Here is a 27,486-nt window from a genome sequence, read left to right on the forward strand (position 1 = left end):
GAGCTGCACTGGCTACCCATTGGTCTCCGGATGCAATTCAAGGTGTTGGTTATTACCTTTAAAGCCCTGCATGGCTTAGGACCAGCATACCTGCGAGACCGCCTACTGCCACACTCCTCCCAATGGCCAGTAGGATCCCACAGGGTGGGCCTCCTTCAGATGCCGTCAGCCAGACAATGTCGGCTGGCGGCTCCCTGGAGGAGAGCCTTCTCTGTGGCTGCTCCGACCCTTTGGAACAAACTACCCCCAGAAATCCGGACCGCACCCACCCTCATGGCCTTCAGAAAAGCTGTCAAGACCTGGCTTTTCTGGCAGGCCTGGGGCTGTTGACCTCATTGTTGAGGTCCAGCCCCTACTGAAATGAATGTATCTGTGTTGTTTTTAACTTGTCTATTTTATTTTTATTTTATTTTATTGTTTTTTTCTTTCCCCTTTCTGTAAGCCGCCCGGAGTCCTCCGGGATTGGCGGCCTATAAATAAAATTAAACTTGAAACTTGAATGTATATGTAATATATGTATAAATTGCTCATATAACATAGTATAGCCTTTATTGTCATTGTACAAAATAAATACAATACAATTGGTTTTAGCCTCACTGGTGCAATCACATGACAACAAATACAAACATAAATAGTGAAAAGAATAATCCCAATGCAAGTCATTAGGGGAAAAGAAAAAAGAAAGAAAAAGAAAAACTAGTCCTACGTTTCCGCATGTGTGTGGAGTGATTGGGGTTGTGTTTAAGTCTGACAGCTCAAGGGTGGAAACTATTTTTAAGCTATTTGTTCAGCTGGCTATGCTTCGATGTCTTCTGCCCGATGGTAGAAGTGCGAAGAGACACTGACCAGGGTGTGAATCATCTCTGACTATCTTCCTTACTCTGCTAAAGCAGCGAGACCTGGCGATGTCATCCAGTGGCGTTAGAGGGCAACCAATGGTTTCTTGTGCCGAATGGATCACTCTCTGTAGTGCCTTCCTGTCCGCAGCTGTTAAACCAGCATACCATACTGCAGTGGTTCCCAAACTTGGCAACTTTAAGACTTGTGGACTTCAACTCCTAGAATTCTCCAGCCAGCTCTGCTGGCTGGAGAATTCTGGGAGTTGAAGTCCACAAGTCTTAAAGTTGCCAAGTTTGGGAACCACTGCCATACTGTAATGAAGTATGTGAAGACACATACATATCAATTTAACATCTCATTTTGTTTATCTTCTTTGGGTTGCAAATTAATTTAGCAATTCAGTTATCTATTGGACAAATGTGTATTATCATTTTTTAAAAAAAATTTTTTGGTGCATTTTTTAAAATGCAGTAAAAGAAAAAAAATGTTTATTTAAATGTGTTTCAAGGTGGAACAGTGATGCTTGTGGGAATGTTTCTGTTGGTGACTTTTGCGCCTCACGTTATCCAAAAAGTCACAGCAAGGACGATACAGATCGATTTAGTTAGTTGGCAGTTCTTGGTTTATATGGTGAGTAGAAAATTCTTAATTCAGTATATAGAAGCATGACCTGTAACCAATTTTTACACCGTACAGTAGTCTGTTCCTGTTCAGGCTTCTAGCCAGTTTTGCCCTTTCTCTTGATTATTTCACTCTGTTTCTCCTCCCCTCCCATTTCTGCCTCTCCCACCTGAGGGCCTTTGATTGCGGATGGGGCCATTTTGGATGGCTAAGGATTACTGTTCTCAAATGATACATGAAGGATAATTTGAGCATTCTGGTGAAGAGGCAAATTTTTTTTCTCTTATAGCACATTCTCTAGGCTAAGGATGATGATACAAGCAGTCCTCGACTTACAACAGTTAAGTAGTGACCGTTCAAAATTACAACGACACTGAAAAAAGGTCTTATGACTACTTTTCACACTTAACGACCATCCCCATGGTCACATGATCAAAATTCAGATGCTTGGAAACTGAGTCATATTTATGAGGTTTGCAGTGACCTGGGATTACATCATCATCTTTTGCGACTTTCTAACAAGCAAAGTCAATGGGGAACCCAGATTCACTTAACAACTGTGTTACTAACTTAACAATTGCAATGATTTACTTAAAATCTGTGGCAGGAAAGGTCATAAAATGAGGCAAAACTCACTTCACAAATGTCTCTCTTAGCAACATACATTTCCGGCTCAGTTGAGGTCATAAATTGAGGATGACCTGTATTTACCCACTTCAGCAGCTGTTGTATTCCCATTCCTTGGATGAGATAAAAATAATTTTGGAGTAGTTCTCTGTGAGAAACAATGCAGCTTTAAAAAAAGCTAGTCTATTTTCACCAAGATAGAACAAAAGATAAAGCTTAGTGTAACAACAATGATATTTATATCTTTGCGTAGATTTCATATTCCATAGATGACAATTTGCCAGACTAATGACAAATCATGTGACTAGTTATTTGAAATCCTCAAGAATTGAGAATAGTGAAAGACAATCTAATGAATTCCCAAATATCCAAATATATATATATATATATATGTATATACCTCCCACCCATACTTATATATATATATATATATATATAAGTATATACCTCCCACCCTGGCTGGCTGATAAAAGGAGTCGTTCTCTGTAGCTCAAATGGTTAACTCCCTGCCTGGGAGGCAATAGAGCACAGGTTCGAATCCCAGTAAGGATATGGCTAGCTGATGAGAGCTAAATAGCTTGAAATAGATCTATACTAGTCTTCCTTTATTTATTTATCAGCACAAATAAAAACACAAATATAACAAAAGGCAACAGTAAAAATATTGGGTTTCTGTCTGGATGGACTCTTGTGACGAGCCTAATGACAGAGAGTGGAAGTGTGACCTTCCTCCCACACTTGGGCATACCAGGGGTTGTGACTTTAAGTATATACCTCCCACCCTGGCTGGCTGATAAAAGGAGTCATTCTCTGTAGCTCAAATGGTTAACTCCCTGCCTGGGAGGCAATAGAGCACAGGTTCGAATCCCAGTAAGGATTGGCTAGCTGATGAGAGCTAAATAGCTTGAAATAGATCTATACTAGTCTTCCTTTATTTATTTATCAGCACAAATAAAAACACAAATATAACAAAAGGCAACAGTAAAAATATTGGGTTTCTGTCTGGATGGACTCTTGTGACGAGCCTAATGACAGAGAGTGGAAGTGTGACCTTCCTCCCACACTTGGGCATACCAGGGGTTGTGACTTTAAGTATATACCTCCCACCCTGGCTGGCTGATAAAAGGAGTCGTTCTCTGTAGCTCAAATGGTTAACTCCCTGCCTGGGAGGCAATAGAGCACAGGTTCGAATCCCAGTAAGGATATGGCTAGCTGATGAGAGCTAAATAGCTTGAAATAGATCTATACTAGTCTTCCTTTATTTATTTATCAGCACAAATAAAAACACAAATATAACAAAAGGCAACAGTAAAAATATTGGGTTTCTGTCTGGATGGACTCTTGTGACGAGCCTAATGACAGAGAGTGGAAGTGTGACCTTCCTCCCACACTTGGGCATACCAGGGGTTGTGACTTTAAGTGTATAGATAGATAGATAGATAGATAGATAGATAGATAGATAGATAGATAGATAGATAGATAGATAGATAGATAGATAGATAGATAGATAGATAGATAGATACTTAAAGTCACAACCCCTGGTATGCCCAAGTGTGGGAGGAAGGTCACACTTCCACTCTCTGTCATTAGGCTCGTCACAAGAGTCCATCCAGACAGAAACCCAATATTTTTACTGTTGCCTTTGTTATATTTGTGTTATTATTTGTGCTGATAAATAAATAAAGGAAGACTAGTATAGATCTATTTCAAGCTATTTAGCTCTCATCAGCTAGCCATATCCTTACTGGGATTTGAACCTGGGCTATATTACATACTAGGCAGACATCTTAGCCATTAGGCCACAGGCTCTTATCCGTTATCAGCGAAGCCAGGGTGAAAGGTATCTATTAGATTTTACAAATATATATATATATATATATATATATATATATATATATATATATATATATATATATATATATATATATATATATATATATATATATATATATATATATATATATATATATATATAATTTGCATTTTGCTTAGAAAAAAACAAAGTTATTTTATAGCTACCATGCTTCATGCCATAACTACCATGTGTTTCCAATCTCAAAATGTGTGTGTGTGTGTGTGTGCAAGCTCTCCTGCTGATTTTCAGTAAGCTCAAATATGATGCCAGGTCCACAATAAGGGAACAAAGAAGCAAGTTACAGGAGCTACTTGTAAGTGCAAGTATGAAGTGCATAAAGACATTTGCAACACTTCTACCAATGCCAACTCTAGGTTCTGGTTTGATGATCTCTATGAATTACATTCATATGAGTGAAAACGTACCATGGTGAGTAGAATGATGGTTAAATCTGGAAAGGAGAAAGAGCATTTGCACAGGAGAGAGAAAGCAGATTCGTCTAATCAGTATTAAATATGATTAAAATATGTAATACAACATTCTTTTCTTGTTTCTTCAGAATTGTAAGTGAAAATTTGCCTTGTCAAAAGTTTTCACCTTCTAGTCTTTAGACCAACCCAGGAAAGTTTAGACTTTGAGTTAGGAATCACAAATTCAAAGTGTTGAAGCTGAAGTAACCAAAGATTGTCTCTACCAAATTAAAGGTAAAAGTAAAGATTCCCCTCGCACATATGTGCTAGTCGTTCCCGACTCTTGGGGGCAGTGCTTATGTCCGTTTCAAAGCTGAAGAACCAACGCTGTCTGAAGATGTCTCCGTGATCTTGTGTTATGTCTACAACTTCCACATGCATGGCCATCCTGGCTGAAACTTAAGGTATTGGGTGACGTATAAATCCAGAGGGCACCAGACTTGGGAAGATGGTTCTACAGAATATCTTTATAGCATTAGTGCTGTAATTCTGGAGTAACAGTCCTTGATTAGAAAATTGGCTAATTCAGGCTTGCACCATTTAGCATAAATCTGAAAAGTTGGGTAAATAACTCTTTTAAGAACAATGTAAATTGTTCTTTGTGCATGGGTAGAACAATTTACAGTGGACTGCGCACACGGCAATCTTCAGCAATCTTTATCTCTCTACTTATCTATCCGGCCATCCATCTATTATCTAATTCTATCTATCTATCTATCTATCTATCTATCTATCTATCTATCTATCTATCTATCTATCTATCTATCTATCTATCTATCTATCTATCTATCTATCTATAGAGTCGAGGTAGCGCAGTGGTTAGAGTGCAGTACTGCAGCCACTTCAGCTGACTGTTAGCTGCAGTTCGGCGGTTCAAATCTCACCGGCTCAGGGTTGACTCAGCCTTCCATCCTTCCGAGGTGGGTAAAATGAGGACCCAGACTGTGGGGGCAATATGCTGACTCTGTAAACCGCTTAGAGAGGGCTGAAAGCCCTATGAAGCGGTATATAAATCTAACTGCTATTGCTATTGCTATTGCTATTGCTATTGCTATTGCTATTGCTATTGCTATCTATCTATCTATCTATCTATCTATCTATCTATCTATCATCTATCTATCATCTATATAAATCTATCAAATTTATATGGCCACCCATGAAATAAAAAAGCAATTTGACATTGTACAACAATCTTCATTCATTGTGATTTGTGAAGGTGAGAGCATGATTTGTTTAGAAAAAATGGTTCCAAGAAGTAATAACAGCAAGAATGGTGTCTTTCATATCTATAAGAGCTGAAAGGTGTACATGAAATCAGTCTTTGTTTAAAAGAAGGGAAAAAAGCTTTCCCTCCATGTCTATTATCTTGCTATGGGGGAAATTGCTTTGCAAGTATAATTTATATTTCTGTTGCCCCTGGGACAAACTCTATGAAGTTCAGCTGAAAAATTACTTGAGACCGGGGAGGCGAAAGAAAAATAGGGATTGCTTACCCGCTCATTTGTCATACTACAAATGGATTTTTGTATTAAAGTGGCACCAAATGTATATAAATGAATCTCTCTCACAAACCCTAAAAATACAGTTATAAATGAAGCAAATTTATGTAATTGTAAGGTAAGGACAAGAGGGGAGAAGCAGCAGTTCTTTTATGAAAAATAGGACAGTGAATGATTATAGCCCTTGAGTTGATTCAGATTTTTCCTTTCTAAACACCAGTATTAAAATACATGTTAAAAACCCTAGAGCAAAAAGTGTCTCAGGATGCTGATAGACCTAATCAATCTTTTTTAAAAGAGAAGACGACATGACTTACCGACAGAGGAGAATATTTGTAGCTCAGAATTGAACTGTGTGGTCTGTGGTGCTATCTGAGTGTGGCTGTTTCCTTGCAGACTTTTCATTACCAGACTAGGTAATATCATCAGTTCACTGATGATGATTTCATTATCTAGTTTGGTAATGAAATGTCTGGAAGAAAACAGCCACACTCAGACAGCATCAAGGATCCCACAGCCACACTCAGACAGCATCAAGGATTCCATGCTCGTTGATTTGCATTTCACACATTAAGTTATCACATCTTAAGTTATCTTTGAAGTATGTACTTTTCAATTTCAGTTTTTGGCTAAAAAGTCACATACAAAACCATACTGTATAGCAGGAAATCTAAATCTAAATTTTCATCGATATTTTGATTCTGAAAAATGGAATGGAACTGATTTATTGGCACATGTGAAACTCATCTGGATCAAAAGTAAACAAGTTGTCCATTAGACGAAGTGTCAATTATTTTATTGGCTCTGGTTTGGAGCCATAGGTCAGAGCACGGAGACATTTAATGAATACCCATGTATTTTTCTTGCTTTGCACAATGCCCAAGAAAAAGAATCTTCACTTGAAGCATGGGTATAGATACAGATGTTTCCAGGATCATTTCCAGGTATCTCCAGGTAAAAGAATCAAGTGGCAAGAAAATATGCTTCTGAGATCTTAAAAGAATTGTTTACCCAACTCTTCAGATTTATGCTAAATGGTACAAGCCTGAATTAGCCAATTTTCTAATCAAGAACAGTTACTCCAAAATTACAGCACTAATGCTATAAAGATACTCTGTAGAACCACCTTCCCAAATCCGGTGGCCTCTGGATTTATACATCACCCAATACCTTAAGTTTCAGCCTGGATGGCCATGCATGTGGAAACTGTAGACCAACATAGCTGGAGGAGATCAAATTGGTGAAAGCTGAAATTCGGTAGCTAATTCCAGAGCAATCTATGGTCCAGATGAAAACGACTTTGAATAGGAAAGTCATGCAGGTTGGGGTGTTGCCGTTAGCTGTGAGACTGCAGGTCTAGGTTATATGTAGTGTTAAGGCAGTCCCATCTGTGAAATGTCTTTCAAAGCAGCCTTTCCCTAGCATACGATTAAACCCTGCTGTATATTTTTCTTTTATGCAACCTTTTGACAAGTAGTTGGCTAGGCAATGATTGAAAGCCAGCATATGGTTACAAATGCATTGCAGGTGTGTTGAGCTAAACTATAAGTTTATTCTATGTTTTTTAGAGCTTGAGAGGAAGGTAGCTGAATAATAGGAATGATGAATAAGATAGGCCATAGTTTTAAGAATCAAGAGTCTACAGCTTGCTTATACAGGAGTACTCTCATTGCACTTAGATTATATTTGGCTTTCTTTATTTCCTTTCCTAACCAAGATGATTGTGTACATTTATGGCTCAGTATTATTAAAGTTGGATGCCTTTGTTTGCCAGATTATTACAGCAAAACTCCCCTTCCCCCAGTTCTCCTGCCTTTGTTTAAATCTTTCAAGGCACGTGAAAGGGTAAGATAACATAGGAAAAATGGGAATTTATCTTTGCCTTTGGAAATGTTTATGGAGAATTGATAAATGTGGCAATGTTGCTCTTCTTACTCATCTTAAAAGAGGAAAGTAGATTGTGTTAAAGGTTTTGTTGAAAACTTTTCTTTTTTAACAATTGAAGCTTGCTATCTTTTTTCCTATTTTCAGATCGTGGAAATAGTAGCTTTCTGCATTCTTTTGTATTTCTACAAGAGGAAAGAAGCAAAGCACGTTGTGGTTTTGTTAACAATAGTAGCGCTACTAGGTAAGAATGTGGTTCAGCTTGTGTTTTTTTTTGTTAAGTATATATACGCTGGTATTTTCTCCACACATTTTGGTGGCTGGTGATAAATTAGTATGGAATCTGTGCAGATTAACACAGTAGAAAGGGACCTTATAGGTCATCTAATCCAACCCTCTGCTCAAGCAGGAAACCCTACACCATTTCTGACAGATGGCAGTCCAATCTCTTCTTGAAAACCTCCAGTGATGAAGCTCCCACAACTTCTGAAGGCAACTTCTGTTCCATTGGTTGATTGTTCTCACTATCAGAAAGTTCCTCTTTATTTCTAGGTTGAATCTCTCCTTGGTCAGTTTCCATCCATTATTTCTTGTCTGGCCTTCAGGTGGAAGCAGAACTAAGGTCCTGTACTTTGTTTCTCCTCCATGCTAGGATAGAGAATCTTATATAAAAGCCTTTAGAAATATACTTGTCCTCGACTTAACAACCATTCATTTAGCAATTATTCAAAGGTACAACAGCACTGAAAAGAAAATCTTACAACCAGTCTTTGTACTTGCAGCATCTCTAAGATTGTATGATCAAAATTTGGTTGCTTGTCAACCAATATGTATTTATGACGGAGCATCTTGGGATTATGTGGTTGCCATTTATGACTGTCCCAGCCAGATACCTGTTAGGTAAGCTCCCCGTTGGGAGAGTGAGTACGTTCAGAGAAGCGTTGTGAGAGTGTTGTTGGAGAACACACAAACCGGCATACAGAGACACTGTAGTTTAAGTAGGTCTTTACTTTCGTGGAAATAGAGGTATCAGAATCCATCAGAACAGTCCAAGTCATACACAGTTAAGTCATCAACGTCTTTCAGTTAAGGGATAATCCAAATAATATAGTCCATAATCATACAATCAGTCCGGTACGCAAAGTTTGCTAGCAGTTGCAAAACTTACAATAACTCACAGCACTTTCTAACAGCCAGCTTCCAAAACACTCAGATCAGATCACCCCAGCATCTAACAAAACAGAGAGCTAACAGTCATTCTGGCTCCCTCTTATGGCCGATTGAGGAAACAGCAACCAATCACATTTTACAGTATGATTTAAAGAAACAGGTACAACATTGTTACGTGATTTATATATTGCCAACCCAACCATTAGATTATATTCCTAACATTACCAATAAGCAAAGTCAATGGGGGAAGCTTAATGATTGCCTGATTTGCTTAAAAACAGCAGTGATTTGCTTAACAACCATGGCAAAAAAAAGATTATGAAATTGGGCATGACTCACTTAACAACAACATTGCTTAGTTAGAGAAATTCTGGTCTTTAACCCTAACCCTTTAGGGTCATGGGTTAAGTCAACAACTAGCCTGTAATCAGAACTGGCATAATGTAGTGGTTAAGACTGAAACTGGGGAGGCCAGGGTTCAAATCCTCTTTGATCGTAGGAATTCACTAGGTGCCTTTCAACCAGTCCCTCCCTTCTGAACCCCAAGGCCAAAATGCAAAATAGTAGCACTGACCAATGGAACTTTCTATTCTCGCTATGCTCACTCCTTCGGAGAGTGTGTTTGACTCAAATCAAATTCAACACATTTTCATATATAGCCAGAGAAAGGTTGTATACAGGGAAGTTCACTGGAGGTTTTTAAGAAGAAATTGGACAACCATTTGTCTGAAATCATATAGGGTCTCCTGCGTGAACAGAAGGTTGGACTAGAAGACCTCCAAAGTCCCATTAACTCTGTTATTCTGTTATAACTAGATATCAATGGGGTTATTCAGAGATCATGTTGGCTGCTAAAGGTGGCTGTCTAATAAGGTTTATCCTATCCTTAGGTTTGCTATTTTCAGGAGCATTTCCTACCACACCGGTCTCACAGTTTTCTAAATTATGAAAGTCTGGCTTACAGATACAACTAAAAATACCCAGTATCTATCTACCATATCTTGCCCTTATGTGAATCTGGGATGCAGGAAATTTCTGTTTATGAACCTCATGAAGCTCACATTAGCTTATCTTTGATGCTGTGGAATCAGAACTTCCAGATGTTTGTTGCAGATGTACCTGTATAAAGCTGGGAATTGTGGGATTGCTTTGGGCTAGGTTTCTTGGGTTTATACCTTAATTAGCTTTCCCATTTGCTCTTAGGAGCTGCGAATTAGAGTTTCTGTAACTTTTTATTAAAGCAAAAAGATATTCTGACCAGCACTGTCTGAAACAAACCACATAGTCACAAGAAAAACCTGAATCTGTTAAGCACTTTGAGAAAAAGCATATAGAGGCCATACACTTATACGAGCACCACATAATGTGCTGTCACATGCATATGTATTACATTCAGAGTTAAGGTAAACATACAATTGAAGATTGTGCAATTGTTTGTATTCTTTATGACACACCCAAGATAAAAGATGATATTGTTGGTTACATATCCTAGAAAATTAACTAGATCCCTGGAAGATTCTTATGAGGTAACCCTGTCAAGTTCATTGATTGAGTTCAGAATGATGCATTGAGTGGGTCTCAGGAACCTAGAGGCACATTGTGTGTCCTAAGATAAAGTTGATTTTCGTAGATTAAACTCAAATAAGTAAAGGTTCTGATGGACTAAACTATAGCAACTTTCCCCCTCTGGTGCCAGATGTATTGCCATTCAGCTTCCAGTATTCATGGTTCAATGTGATATTGGCACCCAGCAATTCCTAAAACTGTAGTTCAATATATTCAGAGAACACAAGTTTGTTCTGGAAGGAAGTTGCTAGAACCCATAAGAGTACTTCTCTTGGTCCAGTTTGCCTTGGTCAATATTGGGCAAACAATTTTACATCACTCACATTTGCATGTTACAGTCATCTGCTTGCATTCAGTTTAATCCATGGGTTGTTTCACACAACATTCCACAACAGCATTAAGCACGTGCACATGCGCGGCGCGCCCACATGTTACCTGACAGTAGTGCCTGCCGGAACCCATCCCTGGTAAGGAGGATGGGAGGAAATCAGAATGCTTTTTGTATTTGACCCACTTGCCTTAATAAGGTGTGTACTTCAAAGGCATGAAGAAAATTCCCCCCACCCCAAATTTTTTTTAATTAGAAAAGAGATTGGATAAAACTGTAGATGGTTTGAGTAATGCAGTTCTGCACAATGACTCATCGCACAACACTTTGCTTCATGCTTAATCTGGGATTTATAACAGGGTTAGAATCAAGAAGCAAAATAGGGACAATGAAAAGGATTTCTGTGTCTTCTGCTTTCAAAGTGATGTCATCTTTTTTCCAGCTGCTGCCATTATAGCTAAGTAGAAATTGTTATAAGAGTCCACAAACCAATCCGTCCTCTTTTGGTTCTACATTAACTAAAAAAATAATTGCTGCATTTAAATAATAGATGCTTCTAGGGGCTCCCTGGGCCTGATAAGAGTGGAAATTGCTTCAGCATCTCTGATAATACCATCAGTTTTAATATCTTCACTTCTAGCAATACATCTGTCAGCAAGCAGAATGGAAGCGGCAAGTTTTATTGGGAAAAAATTACATCAGTTGACTCTCTCGTTCCACAAAGCCACATGCCAACATTTTAACTTGCTGAGGTCTACCCTCTGTTATTTTACCTTGGTTCTCATGTTGGACAAAAGAGTTGCAGAACAGTGCCAAACATCTGAAATTGCCCCTGTGAATAAAAGCGCAACCACAAATTATATACACACATAGAACGGTTGTACTGTATTATGGAAAAATACCATTTTTCAGTTAATATCTAAGTAGGCTTAACAAAGAGGCACATATTGCATGTATTAGTGGTGCAATTTATGGCTCTAGGGAGGCTGGATAAGTTTGTCACCACAAGCAGAGAATTAGGAACCAACAAGATTATGTTTGCTTTTATATATCCTGACAAAAGATCATTTTGTTCTTCAAATGAATTCAGTGGTGTGATTAGATGAATTATATTATTTAGATGAATGAGGTGGAATTAGATGAAAAAGAAAGACTAGTGCTTATATGCTGGTCATACAAAGAAAACCTATTTATTCAATGGATACAAAATCCAAAGATTTATTGATTCAGACATCATAATCCTACTGTATCAACACAATGCTCTTTATAAGTTCAATTGACCCACTGCTCAAAATTGGCAATATACATTGATGTATGATATTAATTTTACTGCAACACCGTAAGTTTTCATCTACTTTAGATAAAAGAGGCTATTCATAAATAATTATCTACCATCTCCATGTTATCAATTCTTAAAAGTTTTCAGTAGACGACATTGGCAGTTATTATGTTTTGAACTATATGAGGATGCTTACCAATTTTTCACAATTGGTTGGTTGATAAAATTTTCTTCATTAATATTCTGTTTTCATCAGCTTCTTTTTATTTTTCTCCAGCCTCTTTGACCATCATTTCAGTGAAAGCAGTGGCAGCCATGTTGATATTTTCTGTGAAGGGAAACATGCAACTAACCTACCCTATTTTCTATCTTATGCTCATTCTAATGACGTCAACTTGTATATTTCAAGTCAAGTAAGTTTTTAGAAAACGTATATTAACGTACTGTTTTCTCCATGTTTCCATATTCTTTTAATGCTTGGTATTGTAAGTTAAAAGAGCAGCCAAATCCTGCCAAACGTGGACACAGATGCATTTATGAGTTTATCTTCTACTTTTGTTTTATGACCATAATGCTTTATCTTGCTGTTAATCAGACAGGCAGGTTTTCTTGAAATACTTTTATGTTTCTCAGGGACTTCAAGCCAGCTACATCTTTTTACTACTTTGTTGAATCAGCAAGGCAGCTTTTCGCTCTATGATCAGTCATTAACATTCATCTTTCTATTCACCTTAATGTCTTTCCCCCCTCTCTGCTTGGTATTTGCAAGTTTATTCCTTAGTTTCATGTCTCTGTTGTAAGCAAAGTTTGTTTACTAAATATGGATTCAGAATGTTACATCCATATTCTCACATGCTGAGTTTTCAAACTTTTCCCAACTTAGTTCACTTCAGTTGTGTAAGATTGCTGATCGGGAACTCTGGGAATTATGATCCCACCACTTCTAAAAGGTTTTGGCTAGAGAAGGCTGCTCTGAATTATTCCTCTTTTTTTTCCTGGATTAGATTCCACCCTGATGGTGGCAAGAAAGCATAATAATCCTTAAAGCTGAATTAGATGTTATAGGAGAGGTGGTAGATATAACTTAGCAAATAGTTATATCATTTTTATGTCTGGCTCTTTCTCCAACCTAATATTCACCCGATGTATTAGACTTTTGATCCAATGTCCTCCAGCAAAGTTGGCCAATGGCATAAGGCTAGAGAAAACAGTCATATCCATTCTAATCAAGAATAATAAACTTTAAATGTATTCCCATCAGTTGTGGTCACCTACAGTGATCAGAGAAGAAGTAATTATTAATGTGTTCAAGGCCTAGATTCGTACTTCATACTTCAAGCTTCTGCTATGAAGCTCTTTTACCCTGAAGATTGTCACCCCCTATTTGTATAGCTGACTTCTCCATTACCTAGTCTTATTAATGGCACTTGCTAAAGATTGAGCTTGGGTCCTTCTATGTGCAAAGCCTGCTATCTGGAGCACCCTCAGATAGCTAGCCAAAGTTATTAGAAGGATAAAATGGAGTGATGGAGATGCTTATCTTTAGATTGTGAGAAGAACCTGTTTATGTAGGGTCTTCCCTACATTAAAAGATACAATGCGTGAGTTTTTTCAAAAAGGCAAATGAAGGGAAGATGTGAATGTAGATTACAAGTGCCTGCAAGTATTGAAAATTTAGATCAATTTTTTATTCTTCATAAATACTAGAACTCAGGATCATTTGATGAAATTGCCAGGAAGAAATTTAAGACTGAGATAAAGATGCGGATCTTTAATTGCCCTAATATATAGATATAGAAGCGTGAGTCAATTACTGTATCTCAGGCTATTTTAGAAGGAAATTATATATGGTCAAGGAAGGCCTTTCCTAATCTAGTGCATTGCTGTAAACTGAGCAGTAGTCCAGAGAAGAAGTATATTCAGAAGAACTAAACTCTACTTTATTGTAAAGTTGCAATACTGAAAATTGTAAAAAAAAGAGCTTGCAGGCAAACTTAATGCAAGACTTATTTTGTGGACCATCTGTTTTTGCTTTTTGCAGCATCTTCACACATTTGTGTTGGATTTTCTCAGACTGACGTTAGAACAAATAGCTAAAATCAGAGGAATTTGCAATAACTTTGAAATCTGACTATTCCATAAACATGCAAGTTTTAAAAAATTACTTTGGATCCGTGGAGACTGCTCAGTTGTTGCTTTAAAAAAATCACAATAATTCCTAATGGTTAAAACAGTTGAGAAACTGGCCTTTAAGATGATATCAAAAGGCTATTTTGGTAGATGATATCATTCAGTGGCACACTGTCGTCTGCAAGGTGAGGACTTTTGCATTCAAATTGTGATGAACCTTTCTTAAAACATACAGTAATAGGTTTCCATCACTTTTATTGGACAGTATTTTAACAAGCTGGAAGCCTAAAAAATTGAAAAGGCTGGTGGTCGGAAAAGAGGTGCCATTGCTTATGAAATAAAACATACTGTTTCATTATCTTTAAAAATCTAATAAACACTCACTCTAATAAAATTTGAATGAAATGTACAATAGCATGCAAAAGTTTAATCACCCCTGGGTCAAATTGTATTGGTCAATGAATCCTTATGTAATAAAGTGACCCAACCTTTACATGTTACACAAGGTTTCTGCAAATTTTGATATCTATATACTGTATATAAAAGCCAAATACCACTCACTCATCATGAAATTTCCAGAACTGCAAATCCTACTCACTTGAAATTTGGCATGTAGGTTCCTCTTGGTTTCTAGCTTCTTGCTAAGAAAGGATTTTTCAAAATGACCATCCGATCATTAATATTTCTTATAAAGTGTTATATTAACACGCTCTAATGCTAAGGAGTTAGCCAGTCTACTTCCCCTCCCCACCTGAAAAGAACTCTGTTCCAACTGCCAGTTGCCTTATATTAACCAAGCCCAATCACATAGTTTCGTAGCGAAGCACGGGTATCCAGCTACTATAACATAAATATGTAGTGGAACAAAGATTAAAAACAACAAAAACAATATGATGCAGAGAATTAAACACCTTTGGGGGTTGAGACTTTGTAACACTTTGGCAGAAGTAACAGCTTCTATGTGTTTCTGTAGGTTGATAAGAATGTTTTTTAGTTATTAGAGAGATAAAAATATATCCTCGTTTTCAGATCTTTTCTCACTCTTCCTTGCAGAGCCCTTCTATCTCAGAAATATTTTTACTCTCTCAGCAAGTACTAAATGTTTCGAAGCCTCTTCACAGATGCTCAATAACATTCAGGTCTAGGATTGTGAAGGCCATTCCAAAATGTTATCCTTTCTTGTAACTATATGCTTCATGATTGATTTCTCGTACTGCGGTGTCCCATCTCTTTCCAGTTCAATTTCTTCACTGAAGATATGTTAGCTTCTAGGGCTGTGATGGAGAACCTATGGCATGCATGCCACAGGTGGCACGCAAAGCCATATCTGTCGGCATGCGAGTCATTAGCTCCAGCATGCCAGCCATCTGATTTTCTGCCTTCCAGAGGGGCTGGGGAGGCCGTTTTCGCCCGCCCTAGGCTTCAGGGAAGCCTCCAAAGCCTGGGAAGAGCGAAAACTCTCTCCCACAAGGGCGGGTGTTCGTGCATACATACGTTCGACTCATTTTTTCACCCTCCCCAGACTCTGGTCATGCACGCATGCAGAAGTGGGCAGGGCGCATTGTATTGTGGGTTTGACACGCCTTTGCAAAAAGGTTCACCATCACTTTTCTAGAGTATGTTAACATTTAGTTTTGTCCCTTTTTCCTTCCATCTGCACAATATTGCCTGTGCCACTGACTGCCACTCAACTCCAAAGAATAAATGGAACTCATCCTCAAAATTAACTGTCGCTAAGGGTTTTTCTCCCCTTGAATTTTATCACCCTGTTTTTCTCCAAATTTATCTTGTGTAGTTGTGTCTGAACACTTCAGTATTTGTTTCATCAGCCCAAAGCCCTTTTCTTCTAAAATATGTAATGCTTATTACACTTTTCTTTGCATATTTTAGACAATGGGTTTTGTGATGAGATTGGAGGAAAAGTTTCCTTTTGTAAGTCAATACACATAGTTTTAAAACCAATATTGTGTGGTGAGCAGCTTTTTTAGGATCAGCTAAAGATTTTAGCAAGTTATTTGCAGTGATCTGTGAGTTGTTTTGCAGATCTGACACATTTTCAGGCAGTGGTAGCAAACATTTTCTTTCAGATCTTGCTTTGACATAAACTATTTCATGTGACTTTGTTTCTCACAGTTGAAATTGTTAGCTGGAAGCATTTAGATTTTTTTATAGCCTTCCCATGCTTTTTAAGAGTGAATTATCTTTACTTTCCAATATGCAAACAGCTGCTTGGAAGATCCTGTAACTTTTGAATAGATAGAAAAATAGCCATAGTCAAAGAGGTCAGAAACATCCAAATATATGTTGATCTAGGGAATTGTCTGATCTGGGTCAATTGTAAGTCTATCAAGTCAGTCTCTTTGGGCCTTATTAGTGACTGTTTATAATGGAACAGAATCAGCTGGAAAGATGTCCAACCTCTGAACATGAACTTTTCAGTTTTCTTATTTTAAATCTGTAAGCGATGGCATGTATTTATGACAGTTGCAATGTCCTGGAGTCATCTTTTGGCAATTTTCTGACAAGCAAATTAAAAGGGGAAGTCAGATTCACTTAACAACTGTGTCACTACATAGTGACTGCAGTGATTAACAACTATGGCAAGAAAATTTGTAAAATAGGGCAAAATTCACGTAACAACCTCTTAGCAATGAAAATTTTGGCCTCAATTGTGGTTGTAAGTAGAGGACTACCTGTTTGCACATTTACATTCATGCAATGCCCAATATTTAATAGCATAAAATAGTCTTATAAATGTGGGGGAAAATAGAGCTCATGATGGTACTTCTCTACATTACTAAATAAAAACCTCCCTTGAATTATATCTGAGGGTTGCATAGACAAAAAATTATTGGTAATCCATTTTTTCCTCAATCTAATATACATTTTTTGACATTTCCAGGTAGTCTCCCATTCAGATGCTAAGCATTAGCTTTTTCAAGATCAGCCAAGATCAGTTAGGTGCTGTCATCTGCCATGTTGTTATTGTTTTTAATTAAATATATGTAGTAAGGTTTTTTCAAAATATAATGTTTTTGCTATGGAAGAAGTGTTGAAATTCCTAAAAATGTGGGAATTTAAATTCTTATTTATGTTACATTGACATTCTTCTTATAGGTTCTTGAATCAAGCAATGGAGATCTACGGTTCAGCAGAAGTCATTCCACTGAACTACATCCTCTCTACTCTTAGTTCTATCCTTGCAGGTAGGTGTTGATCAAATAAAGGCATTAATCTTTGTTTTCCCCTTTTCCACTAAGTGTGAGACTAAGAGGGGAGAGCTTGTGCTTGGGGTTTTCTGGAATCATGGACTCTTTCATAGCAACCTTTCCCAAAATCTCAAGTTCTCCAGGCACTTCGAGACTATAACTCCATTAATTCACAAGCATCATATCTTAGTTGGAGTGGGAGCTATAGACCAATTAATATCAAGGGCAAAATTTGGAGCAACTTGTTTAATCAGTAGAAAGCAGAGGCACAGAGTTGATGAAAACAGAACTAACTCCCAGGATTGCTTATTAACTTTGATGAAAGTGAATTAATGAGTAGTAATTTTTTTAAAAAAATATGCTTCAAAGGAGGTTGGGCTCTTACCATAAAGTTTTCCCCAAAGCGATTGGCTGACACAGGTCCTGTTGCACTAGAAATAAAAATTGTTTTCACCTACCTATTTGCAGGCTAACTAAGGCTGGCTTGTTTCAACAGAGCACCCAGAAGGGTAAAAATAAAAGTGAGTTTTGCAAGAGGATATTCCAGTATGTCCCCTTTTTCATTGCCACAGTATTCATGGATAGGGATCAAAGACCTGGGATCACTCTCTCTATCACTCTTAATGATAAACAATTTCCCTTCCGGATGTGAACCAATCAAACATAAGCATTTCTTAAATTCCTCACCATCCATTAAAGGCTGTGCTTATCTCTGCCATTTTTGGTGTCTTAAGACTGTTTCTGGAACAAGTCTAATGGCTGAAGATCCATTTTGAATAAGACAATTGAGTCGTAGGGCACAAAAGTCTGAATATAATTTTTTCAGCAACCTTGGTTTCCCTCTGTCTTGCTTTATTGATTTATTACAAATATTTACATTGACACACAATGGATGTGTTTCTAATACACATTGTGGTTTTTCCATTCCCTTACCTGCTGAAGTAATTTCAGCACTAAAGCAATTCCCAGTCAACCATGTACTGAAGCAGTCCTATTCTGTTTCAACGTGCTATACTTGTAAGGCCAAGGTGAACAAATTAGAATGAATCCAAGGTCATTTTAAGTTACTTACATTTATCCTGGATGATGTGAAGTGGATATGATTGAAAAGAGGCTCCAGTTCCCAAGCACTGTGTGCTGAGGTAAGACAGAAGCGAGCAAAATGGGACCAATATACTACATTTTCAGTGAGCCAAAAAGTTATTCTTACACTAAATTTTATGATCCCTTTAACACACACTGGGGTTTGTTCAGTCATTGGTTGTTGAAGAGATTTCCATTCAGGAATTCCATTATTTTATATGGATTATTTATTTGGAGCTCACCAAAGTTTGAAAATACAGATTGATTCAGCAGCTGGGTAAAAATTGGACTCTGTTACTTGATACAGAGGAAAGATTTACCCCCAAACAGCTGTAATGATGTAACCAAATGGAGAATTTGATTCTCTATGCTTCTGGGCCAACTCCTAAATATTCTTATTCACACTGAATTTGACTTGCATAAAGTGTCATTAACATTTTTAAAAAGCAATTTGCCTATAGTGTATGCATGCCATATTTATTATTGGGAAACTCTTATTATTACTGTCAAGGAATGGCTGATACAAGAGGTCTTTGGAAGAAGAGCTAACACTTGGAAAGGCTTCCAGTTTGCTGCATGTGTCCTTGCTAGCTACAAGCATTTATTGGTCCCTTGAAAATAAGAATAGCGTGGTGGTTTTGGAGTGGGGTCAGGGAGAATAAAGTCTACAGGTCCCTTGTGGCCACAAAAGCAGAGGCGCACTGTTGTGACCATATCTTGATTTTTTTTACACCCTCCCTATAAGGGGTGCCACCAATAAATAGTCAAAAAATAATAATGCCCCATAAGCCACAAAATTAGACATGTGTGTTCTCACTTAACCATAGTCATTGCTGGCTCAAGCTTTCTTTCATCTGCATTCTATAGCACTGGTCATCTGAAATTCAGCATTCTGTACTCCACTACCAAATTGAGGCAGAACATCAAATGATTCTAAATGGGTGTCAACTATCCGTGAACAAGGCAGAGAAATTGCATGATTATAAACTCGTTAGGAAGCTCCTGATTTGTGTAAACAGCACAAAATGTATCATGGCAATTAAAACTTTTTTAATTAGATGTACAAATGTACTTTTAATTTCACGATAGAACCTTATTCTCATTTACTCATGCTGAGAATATCCATTTTAATTATCTTTTTTTTAAAAAAAACACCAATTTATTAAATTTATTGTCTATTTCATATTTTTAAAGTCAGTTTAAAATTTTATTTTACACATACTGAATTCTGTTTATATTCTACTTGAGTAATGAATGAATGAACTGGAAGTCTTCAATGATTTGGTCTAGAGATCTAGAAACCCCTAACTTCACTAGGGGTGACATGATCGCAGTGTTCCAATATCTCAGGGGCTGCCACAAAGAAGAAGAAGTCAAGCTATTCTCCAAAGTACCTGAGGGCAGGACAAGAAGCAATGGGTGCAAAATAATTAAGGAGAGAAGCAACTTAGAACTAAGGAGAAATTTCCTGACAGTTAGAAGAATTAACCAGTGGAACAACTTGCCTCCAGAAGTTATAAATGCTCCAACACTGGAAGTTTTTAAGAAGAGATTGCATAATCATTTGTCTTTGCTGCCATTTTGTGATAGTGGGGCAGGGAGTTTAGGTGATTGCCAGGTGAGGCCCTAATGAATAAGAGAGCTTGGAAGTTTCTGGAATATTTGAAAGTATTTGTTATTTGGGGAGGGGGGGTGTTTAACTGTATTTATCGCATATCAGGAATTACAGACCTGTAGAAATAAGGTTGTGGTTTTGACTTACTAATATTTAAAATGATAGTTTTACCAATATATTATTATAAACTATTTACCAATAGTTTACTAATTGTCATAGCACACAGTGATAGTACATTCAGTTAGATTTTTATGGCCTAATCTGTTTAATTTGTGGAATACATTAGCCAAAATGGAGAACTAGAGAGGGTCAAATCTAAAAAATTTTTTCAAATTACATTTCTTCCTCAGATTCAATTTTATTTTATCTGACCGTTGTCTTGTTTTTGTTCTTTTTTCTATTCCTTAAGGGTATTCTGAATACCCATGATAGAAGATTATGGGCATTCTTCACATGCTGTGAATTTTTTGAGCTGGGCTTTCTTGCAACCACTTCTTCTATGGTAGAAAATACCATTCTCCAGATGATATTCCCATAACTTTCATTTCCAGCTGGAATAGGAAAATTAACACATTTCCTACACCAATACAAGAGTGTAGTAGTGATAAAAAGTACCTTTTGGGATCTGAAATAGATATAAGTAGTCCTCATTTAGTGATCACAACTGGGATTGGCAATAGAGTCATTAAGCAAAGTGGTTGTTAAATGAAAATCACATGACCACAGCTGGGTTTATGATTTTACTTCCGGTTTTGTTTGACACCCAAAGGAAAGCATACCAAACAGTTGGTTGAGAAGAAACTTTCTGGAATTCGGCTAATGGAGAAACTAAGTAAAAAGGCAAATGTGTATTGAATGTGTATTCAATTTGTATTCACTCCCCCTCCCCCCTCCTCCTGAATGGTCACCTGGATGCTGGGATAATGATCAAGAAGGGAATTGATGTTTGTATTTACATTAATTGGATAAGAATGGATTACAAGAGACTAAGAATGGATCACAAAACACAATGAATGAGCTGCTTAGGAACCAAAAGAAACCATTTAATGCAGAGGTCAGCAACCTTAAATACTCAAAGAGCCACAAAGGTCCTAACTTGAAGCCCCCAATTCAATTCTGAAGCTGAGCGGAAGTCTGGTTTCCCCCAGCATAGAGTTTCCTCCTAGCGTGGCGTCCTTTTTCCTCTACCTGTTCTAACCAAAAGCCCTGTCAATTGTGGAGCCGATCGGTGACGGAGCCGCAGCAGAGGGATAAAAGAGCCACATGCAGCTCCAGAGCTGCAGGTTGCTGACCCCTGATCTAGTGTGAAACTGATCAGGGTTTGCTCAATATTAGGTAGCAGTACAGCCCACCATAGAGTTCTAACCAGGTGACAGATTGCAATTAGCATTTCTAGAGACCTACTATTCTGTGGAGAAAAGCGGCTCAGGAAGAGATAGTTGGAAAGGAAATGAAAATGGCTCAGGCACAGGACAATGGTTGCTAACTGATTGTAGTGGCAGGCATGTGACACAGAGGCGCACTGCAAAAGTTATAAATCTGCATTCTTTGCAAAGTTATTTTTTTCATCACCATAGTGATGAATAGATAATTGATAGAGAGAGATGAGAGACGATTAAGGCTAGAGGAAACAACATTGCTTTCAAAAGTGACTGATTGTATTCAAACGATGCTGTTTGGGGTTTTGTCTCAATCCAAGGAGCCATGTTTTATCACGAGTTCCAAGGCGCAGGCTTCCTGAGTAGTTTCATGTCTCTGTTTGGGTAAGTAATTTACTTCCAAAAAATTACACTCAAGTTCTTAACTATGTTAAGAGGAAGAAGAAAGATGCAACATATTCCACGTAATGGTTCAAGTCAGTTACAGAGGGTAGTATGGGCTTGCCTGTCTGACTACAGCTTCTCACGCTAGAGGACAGCTTTAATAAGGATCACATGTGGGTTTTATTTCACTCAGTTTTAATTCCATGTATGAATGGGAGTTTTCATCCATCCATTAAACTGGGCAGGCTAAGCATTACAAACAGCTTAGGATACTTAATAAATAACACAGGAAAGATAAATGAGAATAAAATACATGAAAACCCCTAATAACGACACATAAAGCAAAAACAAATTAGTGAACTACCAGGGAGAAATACCGGAGGTGGGTTGCTGGAAGTTCGGCCCGGAACGGCCGAACTGGTAGTAGTGGAGGTGGGAAGCTCTGCCCACCTGCCCGGACGCTTCTACACATGTGCAAAAGCTTCTGCACATGGGCAGAAGTATGGTGTGTGTGAACATGCACAGGAATCCGCCCAAACCGGTAGTAAAAAAATTAGCAACCCACCTCTGAGATAAACACTTTTTAAGTGTAGCCTTCCTAAAGATATTGCTGTAGAAACTAGGAAGGATTCATTCCAGAAGATTTTCTCAAAAGGGACTCTGACTTCTTGCCCCTTGTAGTTACTTATTTCACTGCAAAGGGTAGAACAATATCTAGCAAAGTATATTTCTCAAATCCAGAACAATTCATCAATTGCGGTTTTAAAAAAGCCAACACAAATAGTAAAATGGACAAAAAATCACACAAAAGTTACAACATTTCCATCTTTGAGCAGCTTCTTACCTTATCCGGTGTCCCTCAGAGGTGAAATTCCAGTAGCTCAACCAATTGCAGGTGGTCCTTGACTTATGACCATAATTGAGCTGAGAATTATGGTTGTACGTTTTCATGGTTGTTAAGAAGATTGCCATGTAACTGCACCCAATGCAGGGGTGAAATTCAGCAGGTTCTGGAGAACCAGTAGGGAAAATTTTGAGTAGTTCGAAGAACCGGCCAATACCACCTCTGTCTGGCCCCAGAGTGGGGTGGGAATGGAGATTTCGCAGTATCCTTCCCCTGCTATGCCCACCAAGCCACGCCCACAGAACCGGTAGTAAGAAAAATGTGAATTTCACCACTGATCCAATGTTGTGACCTTTTTTGTGATGGCCAAGTGAATGTCATTAATGTCTTTAAGTAAACCTATTATATCTGAGGGGTGTTTTTTGGGAGGGACACCGGAGGCAAACCCCAGTTTCCGGCAAAAGAAATCCAAAAAATTGTGGTCACGTCAGTGCAGGCTGGTTGCCAAGCACCCCAAATGTGGTCACATGACCATGAGGGGGACAGCTGTCAAAACTTTAAAAGTAAAAAAACTTTCACAAGTAGCTCTGTGAAGGTTTGTTGTAACTCAGGGGTGTCAAACTGGCAGCCCGCAGGCCGGATGCGTCACATGCAGGCCACGCCCACCCCAACTCTGTGAAGGGAAAAAACATCATGAAACATCACCTGACAGCAACATGACACCACAAATTTGACACCCATGCTGTAACTGAACAGTCACTAAATTATTGGTCATAAATCAAGGACCACCTATAGTTCACTTTTTAAAAGTGCATCTCTGAGATAAGAAGGTTTAAGATTCTTTTGAGCTTACCAGCAACGGTAAGTGTACTTCAGAGGGATCTTGGAGTCCTAGTGGACAACCATTTAAATATGAGTCAGCCGTGTGCAGCAGCTGCCAAAAAAGCCAACACAGTTCTAGGCTGCATAAACAGAGGGATAGAATCAAGATCATGTGAAGTGTTAATACCACTTTATAATGCCTTGGCAAGGCCACACTTGGAATTCTGCATTCAGTTTTGGTCGCCACGATGTAGAAAAGATGTGGAGACTCTAGAAAGAGTGCAGAGAAGAGCAACAAAGAGGATTAGGGGACTGGAGACTAAAACATATGAAAAACGGTTGCAGGAACTGGGTATGTCTAGTTTAAAGAAAAGAAGGACTAGGGGTGACAGGATAGCAGTGTTCCAATATCTCAGGGGTTGCCACAAAGAAGAGGGAGTCAAACTATTCTCCAGGGCACCTGGGTGTAGAACAAGAAGCAATGGGTGGAAACTAATCAAGGAGAGAAGCAACTTAGAACTGAGGAGAAATTTCCTGACAGTTAGAACAATTAATCATTGGAATGGCTTGCCTCCAGAGGTTGTGAATGCCCCAACACTGGAAACCTTTAAAAAGATGTTAGATAGCCATTTGTCTAAAATGGTATAGGGTTTCCTGCCTAGGCAGGGGGTTGGACTAGAAGACCTCCAAAGTCCCTTCCAACTCTGCTATTGTATTGTATTCAGTTATACAAAACAGCCTTGCCCTGTTTTGGTGGTATGAGAAGAACAGGTATGACTTGAGATGTATTATAAATTAATTGCATTCATTGTTTGAAGGCTTCCTGAGGTAATGTTAGCTTTCTTCTAGTTTCCACCCTATGCGGCCTAGATAAACGTGGCTTCCAAATCTTTCAGTAACAGAGAGAAGCCCACAGTAAACTCCAGTGATTTGGGGTTTCATGTCCCATCACTCCCAGCCATCATGACCAATGGACTTATGGGAGATATGGACCAAAACACCTGGTAGACACCTGGTGGTTGTTGCATGAAAGTCACAAGTTTGACCACTCTTCTGCAGGTGTTTTCTGACATTTATTGGCGTTTCTATAATAACCCAGAACAGAAGCAAGGAACATTTGACAACATTTTATATAGACTGTGGACACATTCCTGGTAAGTCAGAGTCTGGAAATATTTTGTCTGTCATTCCTATTCGCACAGCTGAAAAACAACCATTAGCGGGATGGCTGAAGAGAAAAACCACATCAGATACCTCTTCAAATCATCTTTAATAAAAATTACTTTTCACTTAATTTCTTTTCCTATTGCCAGTGCACTTTTTAAAAACAAACCCTTGAATTATTTCCATCCCCTTGCCATTCTCTATTACAGCAAAACAAAGTGAAGCTTCTAGTGAGAAGCTTTTTAGAAGGAACATAATTAAACATGTTGGATTTGATTTATCATATTTGCTCCAGGCATTTTTATTGTTATTTTAATCCCGCAGGGAAGAAGAAGAGCGGCACAATACAGCCAGATTCAAAGAACTCATCCTATGGTTCTTTATATGAAGAAAGTATCTCTCTCAAGGCTCCAACCAAAGAATAAAAAAAAATATTTTTAAAAAATATTCCATTTATGTGTTTTGCATTCACTACACTTCTCTCTTCTAATTATGTATCAGATCATTTTATCCTCATAGCTCCTGAGGTTTTTTTTTTCATAATCTTTTAGAATCCTTTGATATCATACACTGCAGTGAAAACCAGTAATGCTGCTTGAAGAGTAGCCCATCAAACTTGAATTGTATGTATCTCTTAGGCCAGGGATGGCTAACCTTTTTGTGGTTGTGTGCCAAAAGAGCGTGCATGGCTGCGGCAGTGCGTATGTATGTCCACACCAGGGGTGGATTTCAACCGGTTCGTGGCGGTCCCCGCGAACCGGTTGGTCAGCGAACCCGGAAGTAAATAACCTCCAGGAACGGCGAAGGGCCCACCTGCCCGCCCGCGCTCCTTACCGGTCTTTGAACGCTTCTGCGCTTTCACGCAGGCGCATGGCACCTACAGCGCCTGCGCGAGGCCCCGCAAGCAGCTGGATGGCACATACAGCACCTGCGTGAGGCTCCGTGAGCAGCTTGGAACGGGATTAGCAACCCACCCCTGGTCCACACCCATAATGCAATGGACATGTGACACAAAAACCCTCGTGCCACATATCTTGGACCTAGCAGGCCCCCCTGCAGCCTCCTCTGAACAAAAATGGGGCTCAGGGGGGCACCGTACCTCCCCTGCATGCCCCTCGTGTATGTGCAATTCCTCATGCATGCACGTGCATCTCCTGCATGCACCCTGCTCCTGTGCATGTATGGCAGAGGCCTGAAAATCAGCTCACTGGTGAGAAACACACATACATGTGCGGTGGAGCTAGGATGATGGCTCATGTGCCCGCAGAGTGGGCTCCACGTGCCACCTATGGCACATGTGGCCATAGGTTTGCCATCATGGCCTTAGGCCATTAATTATGCAGCTATTCCTTATTGTTTGCAATTGTTGACCTTAAATAAATGTGCCACAGGGTTACCAATCGCTATAGTTGTGCAAAAGATCTTGTGGACTGCCATTTCATGAAAGTAATGGGAAAAGAGTAAGTCAAAACCACTCCTGAGCTTATGTTGGCAAGAATCAGTGACGTGCAGTCAGGGGAGGCAGGGGCAGCAAGGCCTCACCACTGTCATAATGAAAAAGAAAAACAAATTTAAAAGGAAAAAGGCTGAGGTAGTTGCTGCCAGAGTGACAATGGATGACTCTGCTTAGTGCTTAACTGCAGGAGGAGGCAGGAGAACCACGTGCCTCCTTTACTCTATCTTTATGATCATTTGAGCAGAGTTAAGCAAGGGTTAAAAGGTGAAAAATTCCTTATGCAAAGGAGGCACGTGGTTCTCGCCTCCTCCTGCAGATGGCACTTTTTTAAGAGGCTTTTTTAAAACAATTAAGCAGAGTCATCCATTGGGGACTCTGGCAACAGCTAACCCAGCCTGATCTTGCCTTTTTCTTTTTACATTTTTTACATTTTCATCATGGCAGACAAGAGGAGAGTTGAAATCCTCTGTGACAAAGCTGGAAAAGTATGTGGGTCCTGGGTCAGAGGGAGGGGGAAGGAATTCAAAATTATTGTAATTTGTAAGTAATTTAATTTGTATTATTATAAGTAGTGTGTGTGTGTGTGTGTGTGTGTGTGTGTGTGTGTTTTACCCACCTCTGCTGGTGCGCGGCCTGACACTTTATTTTTTATTTTTTAAAGCCATGCCTCCGTGCCTCGCCATAGAGCAGGACACGTCGGCTTCCGGCCATACAGCAGGTCTCGCTGTATGGCCGGCACAGCAGTATGCACTTTAAAGTGCCAGTGCGCCTTCCGGCCATACAGCAGGATGTGTCGGGCCTTCGGGGGCAGACAGGCGCGCCGGGACTTTAAAGTGCATGCCACTGCGCCAGCCATACAGCGGGACGTGTCGGGGCTTCGGTTGGTGCTGGCAGACATAGGCCGGCTTTTGCTCGCTTGCCTCACCGGCTGTGAACCTCACCGCACGTCACTGGCAAGAATACCTGTTTCTGCTGCAGTGCAACTCATCAGCTAATTGCAATTTAAAAGTTGTGTCAAATGAAATGAAGCAGACCTATTTCTCAGTGCTGCTCTAGTTTACCTTACAGCAGTGTTCCCTAAACTGGGCCTCTTGAAGATGTGTGGACTTCAACTCCCATAATTCTCCATCTAGCATGACTGGCTGGGGAATTCTGGGACTTGAAGTCCACACATCTTCAAGTGGTCAAGGTTGGAGATACCAACCAACCAATACCTTATAGTATTTAGAATTTAGTTTTTAAAAGGAAGACTTTCAGCAAT

The 27,486-nt window shown here is 38.9% G+C and overlaps 1 protein-coding gene across 2 annotated transcripts in view; it reads left to right on the forward strand.

Moving 5' to 3' along the window:
• Positions 1-25,221, forward strand: part of NIPAL2 (NIPA like domain containing 2) — a 43,604-nt gene extending 18,383 nt beyond the window's left edge. Inside the window, exons 5-11 of one of the 2 annotated variants that reach the window (XM_087706824.1) lie at positions 1,349-1,470; positions 7,944-8,040; positions 12,417-12,552; positions 17,387-17,475; positions 21,876-21,939; positions 24,665-24,759; positions 25,094-25,221. In XM_087706824.1, the coding sequence (XP_087562950.1) occupies positions 1,349-1,470; positions 7,944-8,040; positions 12,417-12,552; positions 17,387-17,475; positions 21,876-21,939; positions 24,665-24,759; positions 25,094-25,194 (704 nt within the window). In that variant the 3' untranslated portion in view covers positions 25,195-25,221. The remainder of the gene's footprint in view (positions 1-1,348; positions 1,471-7,943; positions 8,041-12,416; positions 12,553-17,386; positions 17,476-21,875; positions 21,940-24,664; positions 24,760-25,093) is intronic. The other variant, XM_087706825.1, reaches the window with a different exon arrangement.
• Positions 25,222-27,486: the final 2,265 nt, after the last annotated feature.

The sequence above is a fragment of the Thamnophis sirtalis genome, unplaced genomic scaffold (assembly GCF_051295495.1).
Source record: "Thamnophis sirtalis isolate CommonGarterSnake01/CBP01778 unplaced genomic scaffold, rThaSir2_p1.2 scaffold_2, whole genome shotgun sequence".
Lineage (NCBI taxonomy): Eukaryota > Metazoa > Chordata > Lepidosauria > Squamata > Natricidae > Thamnophis > Thamnophis sirtalis.